General features: G+C 40.2%; 1 protein-coding gene across 10 annotated transcripts in view; it reads right to left on the bottom strand.

Moving 5' to 3' along the window:
* LOC104068773 (glypican-5) overlaps positions 1 to 27,209 on the bottom strand; it is a 501,941-nt gene that overhangs the window by 356,665 nt on the left and 118,067 nt on the right. For 9 of the 10 annotated variants that reach the window (XR_008451209.1, XR_008451208.1, XR_008451207.1 and 6 more), the window contains 3 exons: positions 14,487 to 14,617; positions 7,479 to 7,538; positions 5,431 to 5,556 (listed from right to left, as the gene is read on the bottom strand). Coding sequence is in view for 7 of the 10 variants with exons in the window: in XM_054074212.1 (XP_053930187.1) it covers positions 5,431 to 5,556; positions 7,479 to 7,538; positions 14,487 to 14,617 (317 nt within the window). In the remaining 3 variants the exon portion in view is untranslated. The remainder of the gene's footprint in view (positions 1 to 5,430; positions 5,557 to 7,478; positions 7,539 to 14,486; positions 14,618 to 27,209) is intronic. The other variant, XM_054074213.1, reaches the window with a different exon arrangement.

Genomic DNA, 27,209 nt, shown 5'->3' with positions numbered 1-27,209 from the left:
TAGCAGTTCTCAGGGATTTGATGGGACAACCAGTCAAGTGTTCAAAAATGCTTTACTTGCTACCAATGAGGAAAAAAGATCCCTAGCAACAGGGAGAGGAATTCTTCCCCTCTTCGTCTCCTTTTCCAGGATTTTCATATTTGAAAATACTTTGGCTATGGTCATAATTTCATAATTTCTCCTAAAGCTGTGGATCTTCAGCAACAGGGAGAGAATTTGGTTTCCGTTTTCAGTTTCAAAAAAACTGGATTGCCCAAAATGGTGAAACTGGGCTGCAGAGTCGCTGAAGACTATGGAATACTTCAAACTCACTAGTCCACAACTTGCATTTGGAACTACATTTCAGTATTTCCTTGTTTTGTGTGAAAGAAAAAAAAAAAAAGACAGTGTGCAAGACTGCTTCTCTCAAAAGTACTCTGAGAAATCCATCTCATATAGTCTACTTATTAAATGCTGTACAATAAGGAGGTTACCACAGAACAGATGGCTCAGTGTACAAAATACAGCTGTACCAAGTAAAGCACACGCAAAATCCTGGAAGGGGAATAAGCTTTTCAAGTTTATTTGTCCTGTACTTTATAATCCATAAAAAAAATTAACATTTCTGCAATGGATAGAAAACATTGGAAGCAGCTTTAAACTTCAGTGTGAATAGTGGACACTTAACAGAGATTTCTCATTTAAATGCAAATAACACAGTACATATTTTGGTCTGAAGCAAATCATTGCTCTTTAAGACACAGAATTCCCAATTCTTTTCTTACAGAACATATCCTTTTCTTTCGAAGGAGGTAAGAGTGTTCCAAGATATCACACTTAGAACCAGAAATATTAGTTCCAAAATATTTTTTAAGACCTAATCAGGACATAAAGACACACTGAATAACCATCAGGATTTGAAGCAGCATTTGATTTCTTTTGGAAATATTTTGATGACTGTGGCAAACAAATAACAAAATCTCAGCAATGTTCATTTCTTCTTGACACAATCCACTATTTCTCCCTGACTTCAGTAAGCCATTTTACAAATGCAGTATAGATCAGCAGGCCAAAATAACCACTTCAGTTGCTCTGTTTCACTAGAGGTGCATTCCATCAAGAGCTGTGATGGCTATTCAAACTAGCGTTTGACTTAAGACTACTAAAAATAGCATGACAGAATTGTCTTAGATTTGATATTTAAACATAAATCCATGCCACTCAGTAAATCTACTCTTCCTTTCACACATTTTTAGCTCCTAAGTTTTCAAAAGTATTCAACCTATTCCACAGTCAGGAACCAAGCAACAGGAACGCCTAAAACAAATTGCACATCTACGGAACAACTGTAGTTTGTAAAATGTCTCACTGACCTAGAAGTGACATGACCCTTTGCTTTGTAAAAGTCATTTAAAGCTGCTGCACATCATAGTCATGAATCAGATTTGCTTCTTCCAAGGAACAATTTCTCTGCCAAACTTTTGAAAGCTTTCTTTTTCAGAGTCAGTTGGAAGGCTGACATGGTCTTAACAGGGGATTCTTTTGTAAATGGAAAATATAGCATCAAAACCAGCCAAGAGCCTGGATCCAGATTACCACCTGCAGTCACGTCGGTACCTGCTGTGATCTTATTAGGTTTCACACAGGTGGAGCAGGTAGGCAGGCTCAGCACCAGGATGGGGCATTTCCACTGAATTCCTCAGAAAGTAGCAAACCTGCCATCCAGCCCAGACTGACAGCTCTGAAGCACAACACCACCTCACTGTTAAGGGCAGTGTGCTCCCAAAATTTTCACTGTACACTAACTGCATCAATAGATGGCATTGATATAATTTTCTAACAAACTCCTTTATACATTTGCTAATTACAGCCTCTAAATACTTATTACTTGAGGCGTTTCAAGTTTCAGACCCTAAACTTCAAATGCAGGTGTCCAGGGGACCACCAGCTTTGTCTACATTATCATGTTAGTTCCAATCAGGTTTACACTTTTCAATTAAACCCCAGAGTGTAACTCTTTCTCACATTCCAGTTTATATTGCAGAACAGTCTCAGAACCAGACTCTTTTTCAATAAAACTAAGGATGCACTTCAAGGATGCTGGTGGCGTTCAGTTCCTAAGAATGCACCCAAGCTAGTCCAAAATAAAGCCTTCAAAGGACAGATAGTGTGGGCACTGGTTTGTTGGCACCACCCTCTCTCTCAAGATCCACACCAACAGTGCACGGAGACACAGCCTAAAAGCATATTCCAGCATCTCAAAAAGGGGACTTTATTAGAGAGATCCCAAGCATGCACCACCCCTAATAACAAAGCCAGACACTTCATTGTCTTCATTACCAGCTCACATTTGCCAACTGTAAGACTAAAGCTGTTTTTTGCTTACTGGAATATCACACTGGTGACGGTGTGCAGTTCATAGGCTATCAAAATAATTGAAAATGCTCATTCCTTAGAACCAAAAAGATTTGAAATGGTATCAGCAATCTTACCATTCCCACTAGCATCTGTCAGTCTCTAAATTTCAACTCATAAAATGACAACACTTTCTTTCTGTGGGAGCAACATAAGAGGTTTTAGTGTCTATTCCTGTGTGGGATGGTCCCCACACACTGCCAGGCATGAGCTGATCCCTCAACTTTCAAACATCCTTAGATCCTCAGTATCACAATAAGTAACTCAACTCTTTAATCCCTTTAGTCCTTCAAGACTGCTTAAGGGAATAGTGTCTGGTCCTGGCAGTGCGTGATGGTTCAACACTGTCGCCTTCTCCCAACATGGTATTGAGACAATCATCTGATACACTGCCACGGAAGAAAGGTTCCAGCATAGAAATTTCTCCAAACTTCCTTCAACTTTGCAAAATATTTTTCAAGTTTTTCTTCTCTAGCCTCATCTTCCCTGAGCGTTCAGACCCTCTACTATCCTCACTATTTCTTGTATGAAGTCTCATCCCAGAAACAAGTTGCTCAAAATTAAGAGAAAGACACTACTCCTGTGCAAGTATTTCTAAAGTCTTTAGAGGCCCTGAACTAATACTAGAGGATTCCTACAAAAGTCACATTTTGCCATTCATCTGAAAAGCAGTCCAGAAGTACAATCTCAAATTGGTGGAAACCACCTGGCTCTTTTTACAGTGTATTTTACTGGCAGCTTAAGTTTTTTTGCCTGCTAGTTCTTTGATTTAAACACAATGAAAACCATTCCATAGAACTATAATAAAATTAAAAAGTACAATAAGAGTTCTGTTTATCAGACCCTCTGACAGACCTCAAGCGACCTCTCTACTCATTGAACGCACAATGCCCACTTGTGAGTAATAATTTCATACTGTTCAGGCTTCATTTGAATGTCAAATTGTTTCTAAAGGTTGAGTTTGTTTTTCCTAAAGAGCTTGAATGCCAATTAGCATTCAGCATAAATATCGCTCAGCTTTCAAATAGCATTCTGAAATGCAAGAAGCGTTGAGGAAATGGGAACTGCAGCTTTTGCCACTCCTGCAGCCTCAGTGACCTTAAACTCAGGTGCACAAGAGATCCACCAGATTAATTGGGGTGATCTATTTTCTGAATCAGAGTTAAGAATAAGGCTCTATTTTGAGTTCAGAGCTGTTTACTACTGCTGATATTTAATCTTCTGATCTCCTGGGAAAGGATAAAGACTGAAGAGAAATACACCTTCTGACATCACCAGGACAGGTTTATTTCTCATGTGGGGAGAACTAGCCTATAAAATAAATGATGAAAGGAGAAAAAATTCCCAGCAAACTTGGCACCATGTTTGTGTGGTGCTGCAGCATTGCTCAGTGCTGGCAGCACAGGCTGCCCAGAATTCTTCTCTTTTCAAGGCAATCAACACTGCAACAGAATTGATAAATATATATTCAAATTGTTGCCAGATTTAACATGTGAATTTATACTTTTATTTTCCAGTTTGCCCACTTAAGATGTTAACTACAAATATAAATTTCAGGGTTTGGTGGTAGGGTGGTCTTTTTATTTATGTTGCTTTGGGCATCTAGGGGTGTCCTTTTTTTTCCCTTTGTTTTTGTTTTTTTTTAAATTCAAAATATTTGGCATCTTGTTAGTCTTTTCCCTGATATCATTCACAGCTTCCCACCCTTATCAAATCTGAAATTTTTCTTGGGTTTCCTTTTGTTGTTTTTCTTTTGACGAGAAAGCTGTTGAAATAGTAAACTTTAAAGTTATCCCTGAATGTGTTAGATGTGTATTTATCTCTGAACATCTCAAACATAGTTAAGCTGAAGTTATTTACACATGAGAAAGGTAAGCAGAGCTGTATGGAAGTTAGAACATCCGTTACTGGGACAGTCTATAATTGTAACACCTCTCTGTTCCACATTGGAATTATTCCATACGTTCCTACAAAACAATTTTCAGACATGAAAATTGTTTTAAGGGGAAAAAAACAGAACGCTAGAACGTTACCTTTTAAAACTGCTATAAAGCATGAAATACACATCAAAAAGAAACATAGTGAAAGCCAACACAATCCCTCTGTTTCGACAAAAAGACATTTTTGGAAAACATTCGCTGGCATCCTTCCAAACAGCTCTCATGACAAAATCTGATGTATAGTTCGACAGTGATAGTAACAGATACAGTTGTATTCTGAGTACTTATTTTTCTCCGCAAGGCAATGTTGCCTCAGGTTATGCAGAGTAAGAGAAATAATAGCAGTAAGTTTAGTGCAAGTATATTTTCCAGTTTGGATCCTAAAGGGTGATGAGAAAACACTGATAAAATACAGACTGAAAAAAATTGAGCAGACAAATTATTTGTCTCTTTCTTTCTACTACTCTTATCACCCAACAGAGCTTCTAGTCCTCTGCCAACAGGGTACAGTCCATTTATTGATTGTCACTTTATCAGAATTACTGCAGAACATGCTCCAGTAAGGATGCTTGGCAATTCCAGAACCAGTGTGTATTCAAAGTGCTATATCAGAAGCTCTGAGAAGAAAAGGCAGGGAAATCTTTTAAAAACATAATGGTCTGGTCATTCTATTTTGCCCACACCTTTGCAGGAAGAGCTACATAATTTCCAATTATAGTCAAACACCATCTTAAGCTCTGTGATACTGAGCCCATCAGCAGCAGACTGGAAGGGCCCTTCCATCAGTCACAGAGGTACCGGCCTGATAACTGAGCTTTAGAGGGTGAGATCTTTCTACAAGTGGAATGTTCTCACTGTGGTGAAAGAAAGGGTCTCTACAATGTGGGCCTTCAAGAAAATGTTCTACTATATTTAATACAGATACCTAAAACTCAGCATCAACAATCTTTTATTTTAGCTGAACCCTTGCTCAATTAGGCATCAAGTTCTTATGATGACTTATGATGACAACGGTGTCTTGTAATGCTTATGAACCATAAGAAGGATACGAAGTCATCTTTCTCACAGTTAGGGAAAACTTTTACTTGAACTTTACCTTTCTACAACATCCTCTCCATTCCAGCAGGTTGAGCTGTCTCTCATCACCAGGTCTCCATCACATAGCCTTTCTGCTATAGAGGCATAAAAGGTTCGGGATCGTTTCATGTAATTGATGAACTCTCTGTAATGTAGGAAGAACACATTTAACAACAGAACAGTACACTTCCAATTTAAGCCCCCTGTCAGCTTAACCCTCCACAAGATTAAGAGTTTAGAACCCCTAGAGAAATGGTCCGGCAAAGTTGATTATTTTCCGTTTCTTGTGTATTTGTACAACTACGTATCATCCAGTCTTAGTCCAGTGTTAATGCACATAATTATATTCAAAGGGTAATTTTAACAAATTACCTTAACACACATGCCAAAATTTGAAAAAAAGTCCACACCTACTATCACAGTATAAACAGATTAAAAAAAAAATCAAGAGAAAACATTATCATTAAAGAAACGGGCTTTTTCTGTTACTGGAAGTTAATATTTCTCCATTCCTTATGTATGTATGAGATGAATTAAGAACACTGTCAACAACCTCCTGGGTGGAAATGGCTTCCTAAAGCAAACGTCCCATCACAAAACCTGCAATATGCCGTAAGTACCCCACACATGCAACAACTGTACAGGAAGTGACCTTCCTGAGATGCGGTGGGGCCAATTCCTCCCCTTTATCACTATACAGATCACATTCTTATCAGAAAGAATTTCTTCTCCCATCATGTCTGGCACCTCAGTTTTTACAAGGAGGCTGTGCCTGCTGCTTTGGTGAATAAACAAAACTGGCCAGTACAAACGGCTTGTTTGTGTTGTAGGTACAGAAAAATGTCTTGTGGGCAAACTGGTGCCTCTTGAATAATCTGATTATATATATATATCTATATATGGCTGAGGTAGCCATAAAAATAAACTGTAACAAAACAAGTGTTAATTCAGCACACTTTGGGAGTATTTCCGACTGAGAAACTACCCTACCTCCACAGCTTTAGAAACTCCTATTTGGTATAAGATGTCAAAGATCTTGAGAAGGAGATACAGGACACAAACCGAGCTAGAGCTATTACAGAGCTATCTGCTTGTCTGAGACATCCTTCAAGAGCCCCATTGGGAAGGCCAAAGAACTCATTCTGGTTTGCACTGTTTCTGCTTACCAGGCTGCAATGGGGACTCTGCACCGAGGAGGTACCTGGGAATACAGCTGGATGGAGCTTGGCTCAAAACCAGTAAGGGGTTTTATTCTTTTGGAATAGAAATGAATGTTTATTCTTTTGGGAGCAACGGGTGATTTAAGCAATATCAAAGTCCATTGTTAGTTACCTCCTCCTTCAAGGTCTGAGCGGCAGTCATCTCTCCCCACAGCTGTCTCTATCTTTTCTGAAAAGCACTTAACTGTCCCATTTATCTTATGCACGATGAAATCCTGCTCCAGATAAACCAGTCATGACATGGTCCTAAGAAACTAACTTACCCTAACACTGTAGGAAAGCTGTCATCTTAAGCAAAGGAAAAAGTGGGAATTTTCAGGCTTAGAACAAGGGAACTGGTACTTCTACCACTGACCATTTACACACATGAGCTGTAGGTATTTATAGAGTAAAGCTACACCAGACAGAATCCACCCAACAGAACAGCCTAAGAGAATCAATCATGAACGGTGACACAGACACTAAAGATTTCTATGTTCTAAAATGGAGTTTTCTTCAAAGGAGGTACAGAGCACCCTTCTGAAAGTCTAAAGCTTGTCTTGCTCAGCTCACCCCAAGAGGTTTAAACTCCTTTGCGTTTTCAGCAGAGCAGGGCTCTGACATTTCAAATGGTATCATAGCAAAGACAGAATTCTGTGTCCAACTCCCAACAAGTGAAAATATTTACTTTACACCAGCATAAAAACTAAACAAACTAGGTAGAAAATGTATGGTTTCCCAGTGCCCCACAACTAAAAAGTAGTAATTCAAAAGTACACCAGCTCCTAGATTACAGCTGCAACTGCAGATAACAATCGCGAGGTGCTACATGTAGAGACAACAAAGTTTGTCACCTTTTCATTCTTACCGAGAGATTTTTTTCAAGCTTCTTGATTTGTCATTCTTTGAAGCTTTCAGAGGCAGAGAACTGGAACAGGCCGGGGAGAACAAGCATCAATCAGGAGAGGTTGGGGAGTAGGGGAGAAGCAGGAATTCAGGCAAATGAGGAAAAGAAATGAGAAACAAAAGAGAAAAGTAAAAATTATTTGAAAGAAAGGTAATCAAGCACATGCATAGGATAATATAAGAAAACAAATAAGGAGGAAAATTGTCATGAGATTTTTCCAAAGCATAGATGCAATTAAAAATGTCAACGTAATACTAAAAGAAAACCCCACAACTTTGATTGTTTCTCCCAATCATTTTCAAATAAGAGCACAATTACAAATGCAGCATACGCAGCAAAAAGCTGAAAATAAATTCAGTGGTGCTGAAATGAACTATAACTGATACCAAATGGAAGAACTGTAAATATATCGGGCTATACAAAAACCAATGGCAAACAGTTTAGAATAAGCACCATGGGAAGGAGGATGCAAACGAGGAACATTCATTTTCTGGGACAATGAGCGATTTCCTGTCAGTTAATAAATAACGTGAATACATATATATTTTGCTGTTCAGTTGTGGTCAGATTGCACCACTGAAAAAAATCCCAGCTTTGCAAAAGAGGAGAGACAGGTTTTAAGGTTATACAGGAGGAAAAACTGGAAAAAAATCTGATAGTTATTTAACGCAAAAACATTTTGTGGCACTGGATATCCTGAGATCCCTTAATTGTATTTAACATTAGCATCATGACGCAATTCTTACATGATTCGATACCTAATTCTGCTCTTTCTTACACCTTTACACTCATGTATAAAGTAATGGCAACAGCTCTTACTGGAGAGAGTATGCACCACTTTGAGCAGCTCTGAGAACACTTGGATAATAGCGGCTTTGCCACTGTGCTTTCTGGACACTAATGGTAGTGGTGGCCACAGGAGAAGATGGATGTGCACTAATCATCAAGTGAGTGTTGCCCGTCATCACTGAAGCAGTGACTCCAACACAGTCAGTCAGAAGAGGAAAGGAGACTCTATAACAGGGAACATCTGGACTTGCTGGAAATACTTGGCCAGTCAGTCAGAAACATTTGAGTCATTTTCACACTAAGCTAATTTGCATCTCGCATTACTAATCTGTTTTGCCTAGCAGTTTAGTACTCAAATTTTAGTAATATCATGTGATAACTGGCCTAATAGATAGAAATAGAACTGAAAATTGTTTATTTTAAAATGAATAAAAGATCCATAACTTCATAGCATAACAAAGAAGTCTCAACAAAATATCACTTCAAAGCCTGCCTCCTCCAACTATTATCATGTCATAGTTCTTTTTTAAATGCAACATATTTCTATACACAGATCTGTAACCAGTCTATGTTTAGTGGTTTTAAATATTACATGCCACAGACATGCTAAAAGGCAGGTATTCAACTTCGCTAGGAGACTGGACCCTCACTGGAACAGTACTTTGTGCTGAACTCAGCAATTTACTGATTGAGGTTCTGTACATGCCATGTACTTTCCCTGGATCATCATATGGTTTCAATTTTCTTGTCATTTCTACTACATGTTATAGTAACCTCCACATGAAAAAAAAGCCTACAGCAGTAATCTTCCCCTTCAGTTAATCCCCGAATATGATTGTGCAATGCAAAAAGAAAATAAAATTAATTACTAATCAAATCTATACATCTCAGCTTAATGAGAGGAAAAGGTTTCCTACAAGATCACAGAACAATTATTCAAGTTTCAGCTTCTTACACTATTGTGCCCAATACTTTATGCTGCATAACAAAAAACATGCAGGAATGGAATGCAGGGAAAAATAAAGAAAGATGGGAAATCTCCCAGGAACCCATCAGAGCAAAAGAAGCAGAAAAGGGTTCAACTAACACAAAAGAGGATCCAGTTGCTATGTTAATTCAGGGACCATGCAGGACCACACTGTGCAGAACAGCAAAGGGAGGATGGGAAGGACTGCTGCCAGCCAGACTCAAACACCACCCACCCAGAAGACAGACCAGTCAGGTGATCTTGACCAGTCACCATCCTGAGAGTCCCACTTTTCAACTGCACGAGCTGCCTTTGCTCTACTGAACTCTTTGTAAAAGGAGTTTGATTTTGTAACTGGCCTTGCAAACATGCAATAGCTCAGGAGCAAACATACACGGAGGTACAATCTGCTTGGCACTAGGCTTGTAAGGGCATCTCTAAGTAGGTACTATAGAAGAGACGAGAGGCCAACTTTATCGTGGTTTCTCCTACAGATGTGCTAAGAGACTGGTTCTTGTTGCTGAGGTTGAGAATATTCTTACACTTTAAGGGGATGAGCCACAGTTTTTCTGTTTACTTGGGCAGTGCTGGCTCATTCCTTCTCCTTTTCTTTCCTTATTCTAAAAGACAGGACTCATGTTCCATACACTCCTTGAATAAAGGATCATTTGGAGGGATGTCTACTGAGCCGACCATACAGACTCAGTGGGCTGATCCCCTGTGTGACCTTGTACCTAAACTGACAGATAGCTGATGTCATTGCTCTTAATTTTTTAAATCACCAGAAGAAACAGCACCAAAAAAGACTCATGTAATTACTTTCATAATCTAGAATCCCTGTAGCAGTTATCTGTCACTCTAAGTGCATTTAACACAAACCACTGCAGGAATTATTTCACCCATCCATTGTAAAATTTTATTACCTAAAATTTCTTTTTATTGCTATCATATGTGATTAAATGACAGATGATGAACAACACAGTGATGAGCCCAGTCACTGTGAATTTCACTCTATTTACTGATTCAGAATCGTTTCCAAGAAGCAAAGTACAATCTTTGTGCCATATGTTTTACAGAAAGAAAGTTGTGGAAAATTTCAAAATATTCTCCATTTCTTACTAATTATGGCATGCCTCCATCATTCATTTTTGGTGCACAGGCTCTCCACAATACCTATCAACACTGCAGTTCAGTAATGGTTTACGCTAATTATGTAAGGCTGGCCTCAGTTTAGACTTTTTTTTTTGATTAATTAATTTTCAGTATGAGAACTAGTTTGGGGAAACTGTCTAATTTACAGTATATTAGCTTTAGTGTATTTTCTTTTCCATCTACAGGTCTTAAAATTTAGCAGGTCAGTATCCAAATAAGTCTTGATGGTCAAGAAGGGGAAGGAGCAGATCCTCAGGTGACAAAGAACTACTGTCATGCCATTAAAGACATCAATTTGCATCTCTTTAGGAGGCTACCTGTAAACAGGTTGGTAATTCTGTGGTTATGGTTGCCAGCATATACATTCCAGCTAAGTCACTGAGTTATACAGAAGATGGCCTATGGTTCTGTGGTTTAAAAGCACATTTCATTAATTGCACTACAACTGTAAACTAGATGTGAGGGAGGAGGGGGATAATTTCAGGCTAGCCTATGACATGCAGTGGGAGGACAGACAGTGGTTGGAGAGATGGGGTGCTGGTATGGGCCCTCCACCTGCTGCCCAGGGGTATGCTGAGGATGCCGCGGTCTTCTGTGAAGACAAGTGGGAGGCTCCTGAGGTGGTAGGTGTCAAAGTGGAAACTTCTCCAAAACAACATATAGGTAATAAAGGGTCCATTAAGAAGGCAATGCGACTGGCAGCCCAGCTGAATAGCCTCGATACGAATGCATGAAGCTTGGGCAACAAGCGGGAGTCGGAAGCTACCGTGCTAGTAGAAAGCTACGATCTAGTTGTCATCACTGAGACTTGGTGGGACAAATTCCATCACTGGAGTGTGGCTCTCGATGGCTACAGGCTGTAGGGACAGACAGGGAAGGAGGAGTGGAGGTGTTGTCCTCTACGTCAAGAAAGGGGTAGAATGTGAAGAACTATCATTGAAGAGCAGCCACAAACAGGTTGAAAGCTTGTGGGTCAGAGCAAAAGACCATGGAACCAACGGAAAGCTTGTGGCTGGTGTATACTACAGGCCACCTGATCAAGGAGAGACAACTGATGCAGCCTTCTTCCTCCAGATACAAGAAACTTCACGCTCGCAAGCTCTCATCCTACCAGGTAGGTTATCAACTACCTGGATATATGCCGGAAAAGTAGCACCGCAAACTATACGCAATCCAGGAGATTCCTAGAGTGCATTGAAGATAATTTCTTAATCTAGCTAATAGAGTCCCCTCCACACGAGGGGATACAATACTGGACCCTATGGTCACTAATACAAGTGACCTCATCAGAGACGTTAGAATTGGAGGCAGCCTGGGCTGCAGTGACCACGTGCTGGTGGAGTTCAAGGTCCAGAGGGATATGGGGCGAGTGAGGAGTATAGTCAGAACCCTACATTTCAGGAAAACAGACTTTCAGCTCTTCAAGGCATTACTCAGTAGGACCCCCTGGGACACGGTCCTCAGGCACAGGGGAGCAGAACAGAGCTGGAAAATATTTAAGAATGCTTTCCACAAAACACAAGAGCACTCAGACCCCAGATGTAGGAAATCAGGCAGGAAAGAGAAGAGACCAGCGTGGCTGAGTCGAGACCTGCTGGTCAAACTGAAGAACAAGAGAGAACTGCACAGGCAGTGCAAGCAGGGACAGGGAACCTGGGAAGAGTATAGGGACGCTGCGTGGTTGTGTAGGGATGAGGTCAGGAAGGCCAAGGAGCAGCTGGAGCTGAACTTGGCAAAGGAAGTGACGACCAAGGAGAAGGGCTTCTATGGGTACGTCAATCAGAATAGGAAGGTTAAAGAGAACGTACCCCCACTGGTGAATGAAAATGGTGACCTCGTATCAACAGATGAGGAGAAGGCTGAGGTACTCAACCACTTTTTTTTTCTCAGTCTCCACTGACAACTGCTCTCCTCACCCCTTCTGGGTCATGGGACAACAAAATGGGGACCAGGGGGGTAAACCCCCTCCCAGTGTTGAGGATGATCAGGTTCATGACCACCTAAGGAACACAAACATATATCAGTCTATGGGACTTGATGAGATGCATCCTACAGTCCTGAGGGAACTGGACAACGTGGTTGCCAAGCCACTTTCCATAATATTTGAAAAGTCATGGCAATCAGGAGAAGCAACTGGAAGAAGGGTAACATTGTGTCCATTTTTAAAAAGGGTAGAAAAGACAACCCTGGGAACTACTGATCTGTCAGTCTCACCTCTCTGCCTGGGAAGATCATGGAACAGATCCTCCATGAAGGTCTGCTAAAGCACATGGAGGCAGATGGGGAGGGGATTAGTGGCAGCCAGCATGGCTTCACCAGGGGCAAGTCCTATAAGACCAACCTAGCAGCTTTCTATGATGAAATAAACACACCAGTGTTCACCTGTCCACACAGTGGACATGGAAAAAACAGTGTGTTTTCCCGTGATCTATCTATTCCTGTGTTATCCATCTGGACTTCTTAGAAAGCTGGGAAGGGACTTTTTTACAAAGGCATGTAGTGATAAGATTGGGGGAATGGCTTTAAATTGGAGAGGGACAGGTTTAGACTAGATAAAAGGAGGAATTTCTTCACGGTGAGAGTGGTGAAGCATTAGAACAGGTTGTCCAGGTAAGTTGTGGCCGCCCCATCCCTGGAGGTGTTTACGGCTAGATTGGATGGGGCCTTGGGCAGCCTGATCTAGCGGGATATGTCCCTGCCCATGGCACAGGGTTTGAAACTAGATGATCCTTAAGATCCCTTCGAACCCAAACTATTCTATGATTCTACAATTCTATGATTCTATGAACTTTTCTTTGGGTTATCACTTCTGAATTTATTAAATTTCCTTAATGCTCTTTTCCGTGATTTGCATGGTAAAAATTTATTAGCTCCAAGCACTGCTACAAGCTGTTGTGTTTTGGTTTTAAACTACAAAGGGATAAAAATGCTGCTATCTCAAAAACCTTAGCTTGCTGCTATTACTTTTATCTTTTTAAAGTAGTGATTGCTTCATTCACACAAACTTAGATGAGAATAAAAATAGAAATGGATAAAAATCTCATCTTCACAACTCAAACTCCAGAATCCAGGCTAAGGAAATTTTAATATTGCTGCCTGTCAACCACCTATTCAACATACAGTGGTAAACACACACTCCCTATTCTCAGATAAAGGCATAAGCCCAGTTCCACTCACTTCTCTGACGTTGTTCCAGATTAATACTGATGTTGCAGTACATGTTAGCCAGAAATCTGTCATTGTGATTGTATGGCGAGATTAGCTCTAACTCTATCTAACTCTAAATCTACTCATATATCATTCATGACTGGATACCAAAGACATCCTCCCCTCCCCACTTACACTTAGTGGGGGGAATGTACACTCTTTTTACAGAATACCAACCCAGGAGCTACACGAGGGAAAGCGACAGAAAGACCAGGAGATCTGGGAGCAAGAATCTTCACACTAGCGCCAGCAGTAGTAACTCAGCTGTCTGGTTTCTCAACTGGCTTGCAGCTGAAGACCAGAAGCCAAGACGGCCACAACAAGCAACAAATGTAAACAGAAATGCTTCTGCTCTTGCTTTACTACGTAACAGATTAAAGAGACTGCAAGCGATTTTACTACTCCCCCCCAGTCCTGAGAAATCAGGGACTGACTTTGGGTCAGGGCAATTATTTTTTCTTTTTCATCCCTTCCCACCTTTGCCCCTGGATAAGCTCAAGTCCTTAAAGACCCGGACAGCCGGATTTTAAGTAATTTAGACTGTGGAAATTACTCAGACTTTGTTGAGGAAAAGCTTTCATCATTTTTGTTGAAAGTTTCTGGAAATAATGAACACCTTGGTCCTAAGTAATGACTTCAAGTCTGGCATGTAAAAAGCTTTTCTTGGAGAGATCGGCCACGTAATACCACAAACACATCTGTGTAACTATCAGTGATGGCTACGGCTGGAGAGCACATAGACAGAACAGGGTGACAGAACTGTGCCTCTGGCTTAAACACTGTGCTGCAAGGAACTGTTAACACAAATTGTGAGGCAGAGAGTTTATTTCAAAGCAGCTGTTGCTTAGGGTTACCTTCTTTTATTGTTCAGACTAGTGTGAGCCATCATGAATGTCTGGGCTTCAGTCACTTCCTTCACTGGCACTATATTGTCTGATGACAGGTCCCCTTCTTGTTGTCTGGGCTGTCCACACACTTTATCAACCTGTGTGAAAGGAAAGGAAAAGAAAACTGGGTTTGAATGGAGAAATTGATTCACAATTGTCCAAAGGTCAAGCTTCTTCCCTGTGGCCGGTGTTTAATGCAAGAGAAGGTGTCTGGAGGAGAGAAAGAAAAGATTCTTTTCTCCAAGAGCTGGAAAACAGTTCCTTGCATAAGAATGACCAAATTAAGAGGCACTGCAAAGAGCCTGCTAACAGAAAGGCAAATGTCATTGATTTGTCACTGGATATCTGGACTACAGCACACCTGGAAAGAGGCTGAAATATGGTCTGACAGAAGTGTTGCTAAACCAAACATCTACTTAGAAACACACCTGCAGTTTGTAGGTACACAAATTTTGGTGAAATGTCTGCCCTGTAAAAGGAGAGCAGAGTCTATTCAGTGTTCAAAGGGGCTTGTAATCAGTGAAGACAACTGAGTCTTCCAGCCTTTAACTGGACAATGTTCCCTTTAAACAAGGAAATGAAAGTAAAAGAAGTGGCATTAACAAATCACTGTCAATAAAGCCTTTTTTTGGACAAAGCAGAATGAAAAGAGAATTTCTAGCCCTGGGAATGATCAGTACCTTGGATCCTGGGTTCAGAACACTAACTTCACTCAGCCATTTGCCCTTACTCCCATCCTGAAGCTTCTCATACAAGGCCAGGAGAAAGCAAGCTTGTGTTTATCCTTTGTGCAATGTGGATCTGCACTGCTCGCGCATCCTGACACAATTATTTGCTGTAACAGCTTTAAGTGACAACAGTAAGACAAACCTCTTCCCAATCTAATCCACAAATAAGTAATCTGTAATGCTTTTACTTTCACTTAAATCCTTAAGCAAATGCAAAAAGAAGTCCGATGCGAAAAGAAATCCTACTTTGAGTGTGGTTCTACCAGAGACCTTAATCATACAGAATCCATCATCGCACACAGCACTGGATTTGGTATCCCTTCTTCAGTTTTCCATTATAACCAGGATGAGATGAATTCTTGCTGGTCTGTGCATTTTACTGCATCTCTAAAACCCTTCCTGATACACAATTGTCTAGTTGCTGGATATTTCAGATCATAGATGACTTCAAATCATTTTCTCTGCCCTTTGCAGTGCTATGTTGTATATGTCAGCTCAAGCACAAGACAATTTTCTCTATTTTTACCCATTTCCTCCAGGAAAAGTACTGCTATGTAAAGCTAAGACATTTTCCTCTGAAAAAACAGGCCAACTGAACATGAAGCTGTATAGGCATGACACTTAACATCAACTTTAGTTTTACGAATTACAGCCTGTTCTAGTATATTATGCTATAAAGAACCTAAAACTGTTGCAATTGAATATGAACTTGAGAACAACTGGATTGATCCTGTCCTACCTCCAGCACTCAGAGCAGGAGCGAGTCGCTTCACTCAACAGCACGCACTGTGTATATTGTTCTGGTCTCACCAGGGACTTGTATAGCATTGCTTTAAAACACAACTTTCTGAAATAAAATTGTCTATCTATTTCAATACCTTCTAAACTTCTGTAAAGAAATAAAAACCCAAACATTCCATGCAATGAAAATATAAACCAAAACTGCCTTTTGGACCCTGTGGAGCTGGACAGAGGGTACAACACAGTTGGAGCACATTCCTGCAGAGGATACTCTCCCCTCTGCGTCCCTGGTTTCTCAGGCTTCCTGCGGTGTGCAAACCCAAATTCCAAACATAAGTTTCTGCAAAATCCATCTTAGATTAAACCATGTCACCGAAGTTCATGTCTTCAAATTACACACACCTCAAACCTAGTCACTACAGATTTAAGACAATTTTAACCAACGCACACCAGAGCAATTTGGAAAAGCAATGTGGCGCTCTCATACATAAGTGATTAAGAACTTCAAGTTTTTTCTTTTTTCCACGAGAAGTTTCAAAAAGATTTAGAGTCATCATTTTTGCTGCAAACCAATCATTTAAGATTACAAATATAAATACTCATTTTGTTTTGATTTATGCTTTTGATATCTCAGAAATAAAATGACCCTTTAAATTGAAAAATGTTCAGTATTTTCTATGCCAAGCCTCAACTTTGTGGTTTTCTTTTTTTTTACCAGAAATAGCAGTTTCCTGCACATCAAACAAAACCACAGTATTTTAAGGAAAAAGGATTTCTCAATGGAAAGTTTTAACCATTAAAGTAATTTGTGAAGTGAAATGGCAAATTACATTCACACTTTGCTGCTGCGCAGGCATTTTAGTGACTTTCTTCTCATGACTATGCTAAGAAACACTAGCAATACTCCATAATTTAAACTACTGCACACACATTTTAATCTGAAGTGAGATTAATGAGATGGAAGATACAAAATTGATAAATTATTTGTAATATCAGTAGCTTTTCAATGTCTCATTTGAAATATGGACTCTATTTTACTGTGAAGAAATAAATAGTGTGAGGCATTCCCTGTCAAACAGTATCTATCTGATGCTTGAATCATGGAATCATTAAGGTTGGGAAAGACCTCCAAGGTCATCCAGTTCAACTGTGGGCCCAACACCACCGTGCCTACTAAACCACATCCCAAAGTGCCACATCTACACACTTCCTGAACCCCTCCAGGGATGGCAACTCCAACACTGCCCTGGGCAGCCTCTGCTTGGGCCTCACCACTCTTTCAGTGAAGAAATTTTTCCTGACATCCAGTCTAAATCTCCCCTAACTCAACTTGAGGCTGTTTCCTCTCACCCTGTGACTTGTTACTTGGGAGAGGAGATGGAGGATTTCACTCTACCATTGCTCCCATAATACCTAGAGGTGGTTTGAAAACTTATGCCCATGAATGTGGGTGTACCCCAGACTTCTGGATGCAAAGGCCAACCTCTCTCCCATGAGATTGTCTCATATGGCTCTTTGAGCTACCCTTGTTTGGCATATTTGTTTCAGATTCTGGACAAGTTAAACAGAAATCTGAATTATTTATTTATTTTATTTATTTTTTCATTAGAATGATTCTGATATCTCACTGAAATGTGCATTTTTCTGCAAAATAAAATAAGATAAAATGGTGAGTTTCACTAGCTAATTTGGGCAGTCACAAAGCTGATGGCAAGAATGAGAACACTCATGTACAGAAAACTATAGAACCATAGAATCACCAGGCTGGAAAGGACACACGGGATCATTGAGTCCAACCATTCCTAACACTCCCTTAAACCATGCCCTAAGCACTTCATCCACCCATTCCTTAAACACCTCCAGGGAAGGCGACTCGAACACGTCCCTGGGCAGCCTCTGCCAGTGCCCGATGACTCTTTGTGTGAAGAATTTTTTTTCTGATATCCAACCTGAACCTCCCCTGACAGAGCTTCAGGCCATTCCCCCTTGTCCTGTCCTCTGTCACTTGGGAGAAGACCCAACCCCCTCCTCTCCACAACCTCCTTTCAGGCAGTTGTAAAGAGTAATAAGGTCTCTCCTCAGCCTCCTCTTCTCCAGGCTAAACAACCCCAGCTCTCTCAGCCGCTCCTCGTAAGACTTGTTCTCCAGCCCCCTCACCAGCTTCGTTGCTCTTTGTTGCTATCTTACAATTCCAGTTGGGATGTCTATAAAAAATGGGCTAACACTATGTAAATTAAAGTGTATGAGGCATGCCATTAAAAAAAAAAAAAAAGTGTTTTCTGGAACTGCAACATCTGGAATCTACTACTCACTGTCAACAACGGTATGAACATGGAGGGTTTCTCCCCATTCTAAGGGCATCAGACAACAGCACTGTCCGTTTAATTCAAAGCTCATGAATCAAGCCTCAGCACCTAAAGGAAAAATAGTGCTAGCGAAAACGGGGACTGAGATTTTAAAGATTTAGTTCCTTGTATGTGTGAGTTACTGCTGCCCTTAAACTGAAAGTGTAGACGAAGAGATCTTCTTATTCATTTATTTTTAAACAGAAGCTAACAACCCTCTACTGACAATGGTCATTAGAATTTGACACAATAACAAAAAATATCAAATACAGTGAAAGGGAAGAGAATTGCAAAGAACTACAAAGAACTAGAATGCTGGTGATAAAGTTGAGCAAAAATAAGTAGAAACAGAAAATCCATTGCTCTTTCCATGAGCTCAATTTTTAGTACTCAGAATTATCAGGAATCAACATAAAGAATGAGTAAGCTTATTTATTTCTTTGATTTTTAAACTTGGTGGTCAATCTTACATTACAAACGGAAAGAAAATCATCCCTCATTAACTAAAAAACACTAAGGTCATTCCTCTTGTTCCTTTGATGATATTTAATCCAGTCACCCTCTAACAGAGAACAACCATAGCTGACAACAAGTATTACTCATAACTCATTATCTTGTGAATTACCAATAATGTTTCACAATTATATACACTCCTCTTTGGATTAAAGCTTTATTACTTATACATCAATGATTCTTCTTAAATATCCATCATTCTAACAGCCATAGCTATATTTCTTCTGTGAACTTTCCTTTGTAATGAAATACGGAGTCATATATATATATGGATTAATTGACCTCTTACTATTTGCTCTTTGAAAGAAGGACTATTTACAATTATTACAGAGGCTTAACAAAATAGATTGAAAAAACTCATCTGAAATCTTTTGAACTCTTGCAGCTTAAGTGACCTTAAACATTAAGGTCATATTTAATAAACCTAATATAATCAAACAAGAGAAAAACGTCATGCCCTTCTGGATACCAAGAGAGTCTTATCTCTCTAAAGCAGGAGACCTTTTACTGGTTCAGAAAATAAATTTTCTTTGATTTTATAATGGGAAGCTTGGTATTTTAAAACACAAGATTCTAGTGATATGCCTTTGAGTCACTGATAAAATGCTGATACATTTTCTAGGAGACTTCCAACCCCACCACATCCTCCCAAATCATAATCCAATTCAGCTCTGGGAAAACCTGGATGAACATCTCTGACAAATTACACCATTCAGCCCAGAGTACTGATGGCTGTGCAGGCATCAGCACAGCCACGCTCTGAACCTCACATACCACAAACGCATTTCAAATCAGAATTGAAGTTTCCTGGTCCCAGCTGCCAAGTTTTAAGTGACAGAAGCAACAAACACTGAGTTACAGGGGAATCAGGTTTGAATTTCCAGACTTTCACGTTTACCATGAGATCTTGTTTCCTTTGGTCAGATGTACCCTTACCACCTGATTACTGATACCATGCTTGTCATTTTCTATTGACCAAGGCATCAACCAAAGTTTGTTACACAAATACAGAATCCTCTCCTTCAGAGCAGCTCTCACCTATTACTATGGTATTGTTGCAAAATATTCATTTCCAATGCTCAAAAAATGAGTAGGAGCCCATTTGATAAAATGTAAAGTAAGTCTTATTGCTTATTGCCTCTGTCTAAGGCTTACTGAACAAAACCTTACAGCCAATGAAGAGGCAATAGACAAGAGAATAAGAAAGAACATCAGGATAACAGAGCAAACAACCTTTGATTTTGCCTTCTTTTAAATATTCTCTCCCTTATGGAATATGTTGCTCACTACAAATGCAGTGTTTTGCTTGTAGAAAAGTTCCGCAACACAGAAACAAATCACAGGATTATTAGTTCTTCTTCCCACAGGAATATGTTGTATTTCTCTTGAGAGGGCAGAATTCTCCTTTCACTCATTTTGGATGTATTGGTCAGTTTAATGTAAATAAAATTTCCCACAAATCTTCTGAAAATAAGCAGTCATAGAAGTTCACCACTACTAGATACTAGAGATTCCACCAAGGAGAGTGATGCTATGAAATCCTTCTGTTGGAGTTGAGAGTTATTGACTCACCAAAGAATTCATCCATGGAATTTAAAACCCTGTGTGTAAGGATTATTTAGAGTCTCAAAAAGGTGGAACTTGAAATTGGCAAATCCAGAAAGCCCTAATAAATTGCCTGGTTAAAAATCTGGGCTATAAATTTTAGGCAGCCCTTTCAAGGTCAGAGAAAGATTAAAGAAAACCAGACGAGTTAGACTTCAGCCAAATACCTGAGCTAAAAGAGCAACAAAACAGGAATGAAGCTGATGCACTAGTACAAAACAGGCAAAACTGAAGTGGTTCCCAGGTCTTTCAGCTGGAGAACACATATCCTTACAAAAGTTCACAAACTGTAATGTCTTCCTTAAGGAAACATCTGGTCATTGCCTCTTCTTTAATGAGCAGTAGCCCAAAATATCCCAGAGGAGTTCTCCAACCACATGGCAGGTTAAACTGGCTGGGGGTTGGATTGGCAGCATGTATGCAGTCCCAAGCACCCCATTACAAATTCAGAAGCGCACTGTCATTTTACAGATGTACATAAAAAGATGGGTGTACGGGGACAACTAATTAATTAATTATCCATAGGGATTTTCAATATTACATACGATGTGAACTCTCACAAGCTTCAAGTAAAAAATGGGGCAGCTTTCAAGCATAGGAGAATAATATGAGAACAATTTACACAGCTGCAATCAGCTTCCTCTCACATATTTCTAGGGGTCCAACATGAGGTTCAACAAGGCCAAGCAATACCGCTCTCTGCTCTTATAAAAAGCGTTACTTAAAGATTCTGTTTATCTATTCAACTATTCATCTTTCTTCCTTTTTAACAAAGAAGGTCAAGATTCCAGGCTACTAGATATATCAAGAAAGGTGAGCATTCAGTGAAAAGTGGAGTAGCAGTATTATTCTGCAAACAGCCCTGAAATTGGTTCTTGAAAAAAGTGCTGCGTTAGGAGGTTTTGTCCTTGTGTGAACGGACATTGTCATCTTTTGTAAGTTCTCTCTGTGGCAGAAGACACATCCGTTCAGACATCAATACTGTGCACCTAATAGTCAAATTCAGCAGCAGCTACACCAATGAATCAAACTCTACAGACCTTCTTTCAAATTAAACATGTAAATGAGGAGTAATGAGAAATTAGGGCCTTATTCTACAACACCCTTAAGAAAGTGCGTTTAGGTAATCTGTACTAGGCCAAGTATCTGGGTATGCCACGAAGTCTGCATCTGGACACAAACATAAAGGTTTTATTCACAGAATTTGATGATTTCTGGAAAAATGTAAAATAAGGAAATATCTAACATGATATCAGATATTTAAAGAACTCTATACGGCTTACATCTAACGAATTTTTACTGTGACTTACAATGATACTCTTTTCTGCTCTCACCGGCTCATGAAATTGCAAACACCAGCCAGAAATACACAGTTTTTCTCCATATGTACAATCTGTTAAGCACACAGAAGTCAATAACATTGCTTCTTTTCACAGAATCACAAGGTTGGAAAGGACCCATTGGATCATCGAGTCCAACCATTCCTAACACTCCCTAAACCATGTCCCTCAGCACTTCATCCACCCGTTCCTTAAACACCTTCAGGGAAGGCGACTCGACCACCTCCCTGGGCAGCTGTTCCAGTGCCCAATGACTCTTACTGTGAAGAATTTTTTTCTGATATCCAACCTGAACCTCCCCTGACGGAGCTTCAGGCCATTCCCTCTTGTCCTGTCCTCTGTCACTTGGGAGAAGAGCCCAGCTCCCTCCTCTCCACAACCTCCTTTCAGGTAGTTGTAGAGAGCAATAAGGTCTCCCCTCAGCCTCCTCTTCTCCACGCTAAACAACCCCAGCTCTCTCAGCCGCTCCTCGTAAGACTTGTTCTCCAGCCCCTTCCCCAGCTTTGTTGCTCTTCTCTGGACACACTCCAGAGCCTCAACATCCTTCTTGTGGTGAGGGGTCCAGAACTGAACACAGTACTCAAGGTGCGGTCTCACCAGTGCTGAGTACAGAGGGAGAATAACCTCCCTGGACCTGCTGGTGACCCCATTTCTGATACAAGCCAAGATGCCGTTGGCCTTCTTGGCCACCTGGGCACACTGCTGGCTCATGTTCAGTCGGCTGTCAACCAGCACCCCCAGGTCCTTCTCTTCCGTGCAGCTCTCCAGCCATTCTTCCCCCAGTCTGTAGCGCTGCATAGGGTTGTTGTGCCCCAAGTGCAGGACCCGGCATTTGGCCTTGTTAAACCTCATCCCATTGGTCTCGGCCCAGCAGTCCAGCCTGTTCAGATCCCTTTGCAGAGCCTCCCTACCCTCCAGCAGATCCACACTTCCTTCCAGCTTGGTGTCATCTGCAAACTTGCTGAGGGTGCACTCAATGCCTTCATCCAGGTCATTGATAAAGACATTGAACAGAGCTGGACCCAGTACTGAGCCCTGAGGAACCCCACTTGTGACTGGCCTCCAGCTGGAGTTAACTCCATTGACCACCACTCTCTGGGCCCGGCCATCCAACCAGTTTTCAACCCAGGAGAGTGTGCGCCTGTCCAGGCCAGAGGCTGACAGTTTCTGCAGCAGAATGCTGTGAGAAACTGTGTCAAAGGCTTTACTGAAGTCCAAGAAGACTACATCCACAGCCTTTCCCCCATCCAGTAATCGAGTGATTTTGTCATAGATTTTGTTAGGAGCTTTTAAAACATTTTTGTTCAAATTATGTGTATATATTTATACAGCTGAAGAGAGAAGTGGAATCATTTACAAAGTCAAAACACAATACAAACAGCACTTGAGAGGTAATGCCAGTCCCCTCCACCCCCATAATACCCACAAGATTCAATGTTAATCCTTCCTGACAGTCAGCCTTTGTTAGATGTGACATTTGTCCTTAGAGATTGACAATTTAGAAAGGTTGAGCTCAATTTTATAATTAATTACAATAATATAGTAGAGAAGGAAAATTCCATTGGGAATCAATCCAAGTGACTGACTTTAAAAGCTTTCCAAAAAATTAGGTAACCAAGGATAATATATGAAGAAAATTAATTGAAAGATTTTATTCAAATTTCCCTTTTATCACTTTTCAAATTAATTACAGTCTATCAAAATTATATGGCATGTTATGTGTTTATTAAGTGAAAGCAATTATCAAAATATTACCGGAAATTCTTTTATCAGTGCAAACTTAAAACGCAACTAAGAAAATGCCTTCCTAGTTTGTTCTTCAAAGCTTCAATAACCAAGTACAAAAAGAAACAAGACAAAGATCATACATCTTACAAACACGTGTATATACATACATAAAACGGAAAACACAACGGTATGGTTGTAGGGTTGTGCAAGTGTTGTGCAAGTGTTGCAAAGACATAATAGCAAACTGCCACCGTTACCCCTGCAGATAGAAGTCTGAGGCAGAAACTGGATCCCAGTGCAAAGGCAGTACCGCCACCAGCAGCAATCGGCCCCAGCATCTGCTGCTGTGCCACCTCCATAGCAAGGGGTGGCACACAAAGAGCCCCCTGCCCCTCTGCTGGCTGGACCCACTCGTGATATTCTTTAGCCCTTTGCAGTCAAAGCAGCTATGAGGCTCCCCTTGAGCTGAGCTGGTGGGAGAGCGCTCCATCACTGACTGCAATGAGGGATGGCAACTTCCAGCAGCAGGGCACTGGCAAGCAGGAGGGATCATCCCTAAGATTCAAAGCAGGTCACCAGCTGGCACAGGCAACACCTTTCCTTATGCTTTGGTACCACCCTAGATATCTTTCTTAAAAAAAAATATCATGTTGCTCTTCCATTTGCTTTAAGTCAGACTGGAAGATTGTCACTTAAGGAGCTATAAATAAGTCACTTTTTTCTCAAGTTAACTTTAGTGATGTTGATCACTCACTTTCGGATGATGATCCGGACCTTTTTCACTAAATTCATCTAGTCTCACCACCCCCCCAAGACAGTCAGTCCCAGGGCTTCAGCGAGTTGCAGCTGCCTGACAGGAGAATTCACGAGATGGCCCAGTGACAAAATGAATCAACATGACAAAATGAATCAACATGAGGCTACCAAAAGAGGGAGTATTTCTCCCTAAACAGCTTCTCCTCTTGATACTGCCAAAGGCCACTGAGTAGAACAGACCATTAGTCTGATCCAGCTGGAGTCTTATGTGCCTCTATACTTAGTTATTGCATAATCACAATTACAACAGAATTGCACAAATGATTTTGAATAACTCACCAAGTTGACTGCAAGCACTTGTTGTTCTTATATGAACAAATAAAAACTTGTAATTAATTTATAGGAACCTAAGCCAAATCTGACCCATGGATAACTTAGTCACATAATTCTCTGCCATCCAGCTTCATATTGAAGTTTAACACACTTTCATAGTCGGGCATTATCATGCAGCTATTTAGGCACAAGCCCAGACAACCAAAACAACAGACCAAGACCAAAAATCCTCCAAGGAGGCCCTTTGGTATATTCCTTCTAAAGCCTTCAACCAAAGAGTTTTGTCTCCAGTCTTTACAGAATGCCAACAGAATTGTTTTGTAGTAGTTCTCATGTGGCTGGCGTTATGCAGTATTCCCAAAGGAAGATAACGAACAGTAACACGGGGCAAGATTCATTTTGGCTTACTTCGTGACTTACACTGATTTGACATCTGTAAAATATGTCATTAATTAGATATCTAATTACGAAAATAAACTGCATAACTGTTTGTGCTACAGGCTCTCGGATAATTTGAAATGCTTCTCAAAACCATTGTATATTCTGTGTGGGCCCCTCTTCCTCTGCAGGGTGCCAGCAAGCAGGGATGCACAAGCTAGGGAGAAGCCCCATAACGATGACGGGACAGGCAGAATGTCCACATGGAAGAGAAAGGACCTCAGGCTCACAGGCTTGACAGCTCCTGGTCAAAATCTCCCCTTTCTGTGCAGGTATATATCCTAAGAATCCAGTTTCAAAAATATAAAAAGAGGAAACATTCCCTAAGTGGAAAAGTTTACTCCAAATCTCTTTGAGAAAAACTGCTTCCATTACTTTAAGCTGACATCTGAGTATGCTCAGCAGGATACCTATAGAGAAGACAGCATCTCTGCTAGGGGTGGCTAATGCTGCAAATGGGATCCAGATTTTCAGATATAATAATTCATGCATAACCTGCATATTTGAGAGCACTGATACACCTACCCTGAAAACATTTACCAAAAATGGTAATCAAGAGTCAGAAAACTCCAATTTTCAGCAAAAATTTTAAATCCTTCTAAGATGCCTTTTTTTATTCCCTGTTCATCATTGCTGCAAACACTTTTTTGGACAGTCAAATGCCTTAACTTCTCTCTTCTAAGACATTATGAAAGTCAGAAGGCCATTATAGATTCACATTGTCACAGAAGCTGAAAAAATGCTATAAATTTATGCAATCACCAAATAAACATGTCAATAACAACAGCAAGACCTCCAAACATCAGAATGACCTTCCATTTTGTATAACAGGATTTAAATGGTTAAAGACTTTTAAACTCATTCTTTTTTCAAGAGATATATCATTTCAATTATGATTATGACAGTACCAAAATAAACACATTTTCTCATGTCTTTTTTTCAGATCACAAATAAGTAATTTTAGATGATGCTGAAGACTAGAGTAATTTTTGAAGACTCATATCAATAACAGGTAGCATAATTATCAGGGGCAGCAGCAATAGTCCTTGTTTAAAATAATCAGAAGACAATTTTCACATTGAGACAAGTGCATTACATTTATAAGCAAATTCTATTACTTCTGTCTCCTAAAGAAATCACTTCTAATGCAGCAGTGATGAGTTACTTATAGTGGGCACCAAACAGCTGGTTTTCCCTTTACAGACAGAAATCTTTCTAGCAACATTAAGAGCAATTTATTTACTAGTATACACATCTTGTTCCCAACTTTAAAATCAAGGGTCCATTCACAACTGAAGGAAAGACAGTGCCCAAGAAAACACTGTCTTAAACAGCCTGCTCCCTGCAGAAATCATTTTGACTAAACTCAGATCCATGCTTTGTTAAAACAAAAGCAACAGAAGGATCCACTTCAAACTGTTCCATCTAGTCAAGAAGTCCTGCCATTATTTCTTAGCCTAGAAACCATTTCCTTAGCGGTGGCAAACTGAAATTTCTGAGACCCATTCATGTAGTTGTCTGATCCCTTTCTGATTAACTTCTGCAACAAAAGCAAACAAAAAACAGCCTCTCTTTTGGTTTGACATTTCTCAGACTTTCAGAGAAATAATGCTAGAAAATATGGAGGAAATCAGATAGGATATTTTCGAGCTGAAAGGTAGTGAAAAATTAACATTTATCTTTTAAAATCATATCATAAGCCAAATTAAGTCTTCTTGTACAACATCAAGTCTTACCCACATGAAGACGGACAAATACAAGGAAGGATAACAAGCATCGGAGGACAGCAAGTTACACAGTCACTTCAATAAACTGCGACTACATCCATTTAATGAAAACTAATCACCTTTTGCTGGTAACTGATGGGATATGAGCTACCAGCTCTGAGAACGTGCTGAATTAGTGTTAGCAATGCTGTCAAGAATCAATCTTGCTTTATGAACCATGCAGCAAAGCAGCACATTATGTATCATATCACATAAAACGCAGCACAGTGAACTTGTGCGGAGCTTTAAAGCCCACCGAGTGTATGCAGAAAGCTCACAGAATTTGCAAGGAAAAGATGTTTCCAAAGGGGCTCAGGACTGAGTATCAGAAAATTTGAATTGAGCCAGCAACATCACTCAGGGACAAAGGCTAGTGGTACCCTGGACTACATCAGGA

Source organism: Cuculus canorus, chromosome 9, assembly GCF_017976375.1.
Source record: "Cuculus canorus isolate bCucCan1 chromosome 9, bCucCan1.pri, whole genome shotgun sequence".
Lineage (NCBI taxonomy): Eukaryota > Metazoa > Chordata > Aves > Cuculiformes > Cuculidae > Cuculus > Cuculus canorus.
The sequence above is the reverse complement of the archived record's forward strand: the minus strand, read 5'-3'. Positions and strand labels throughout refer to the sequence as shown.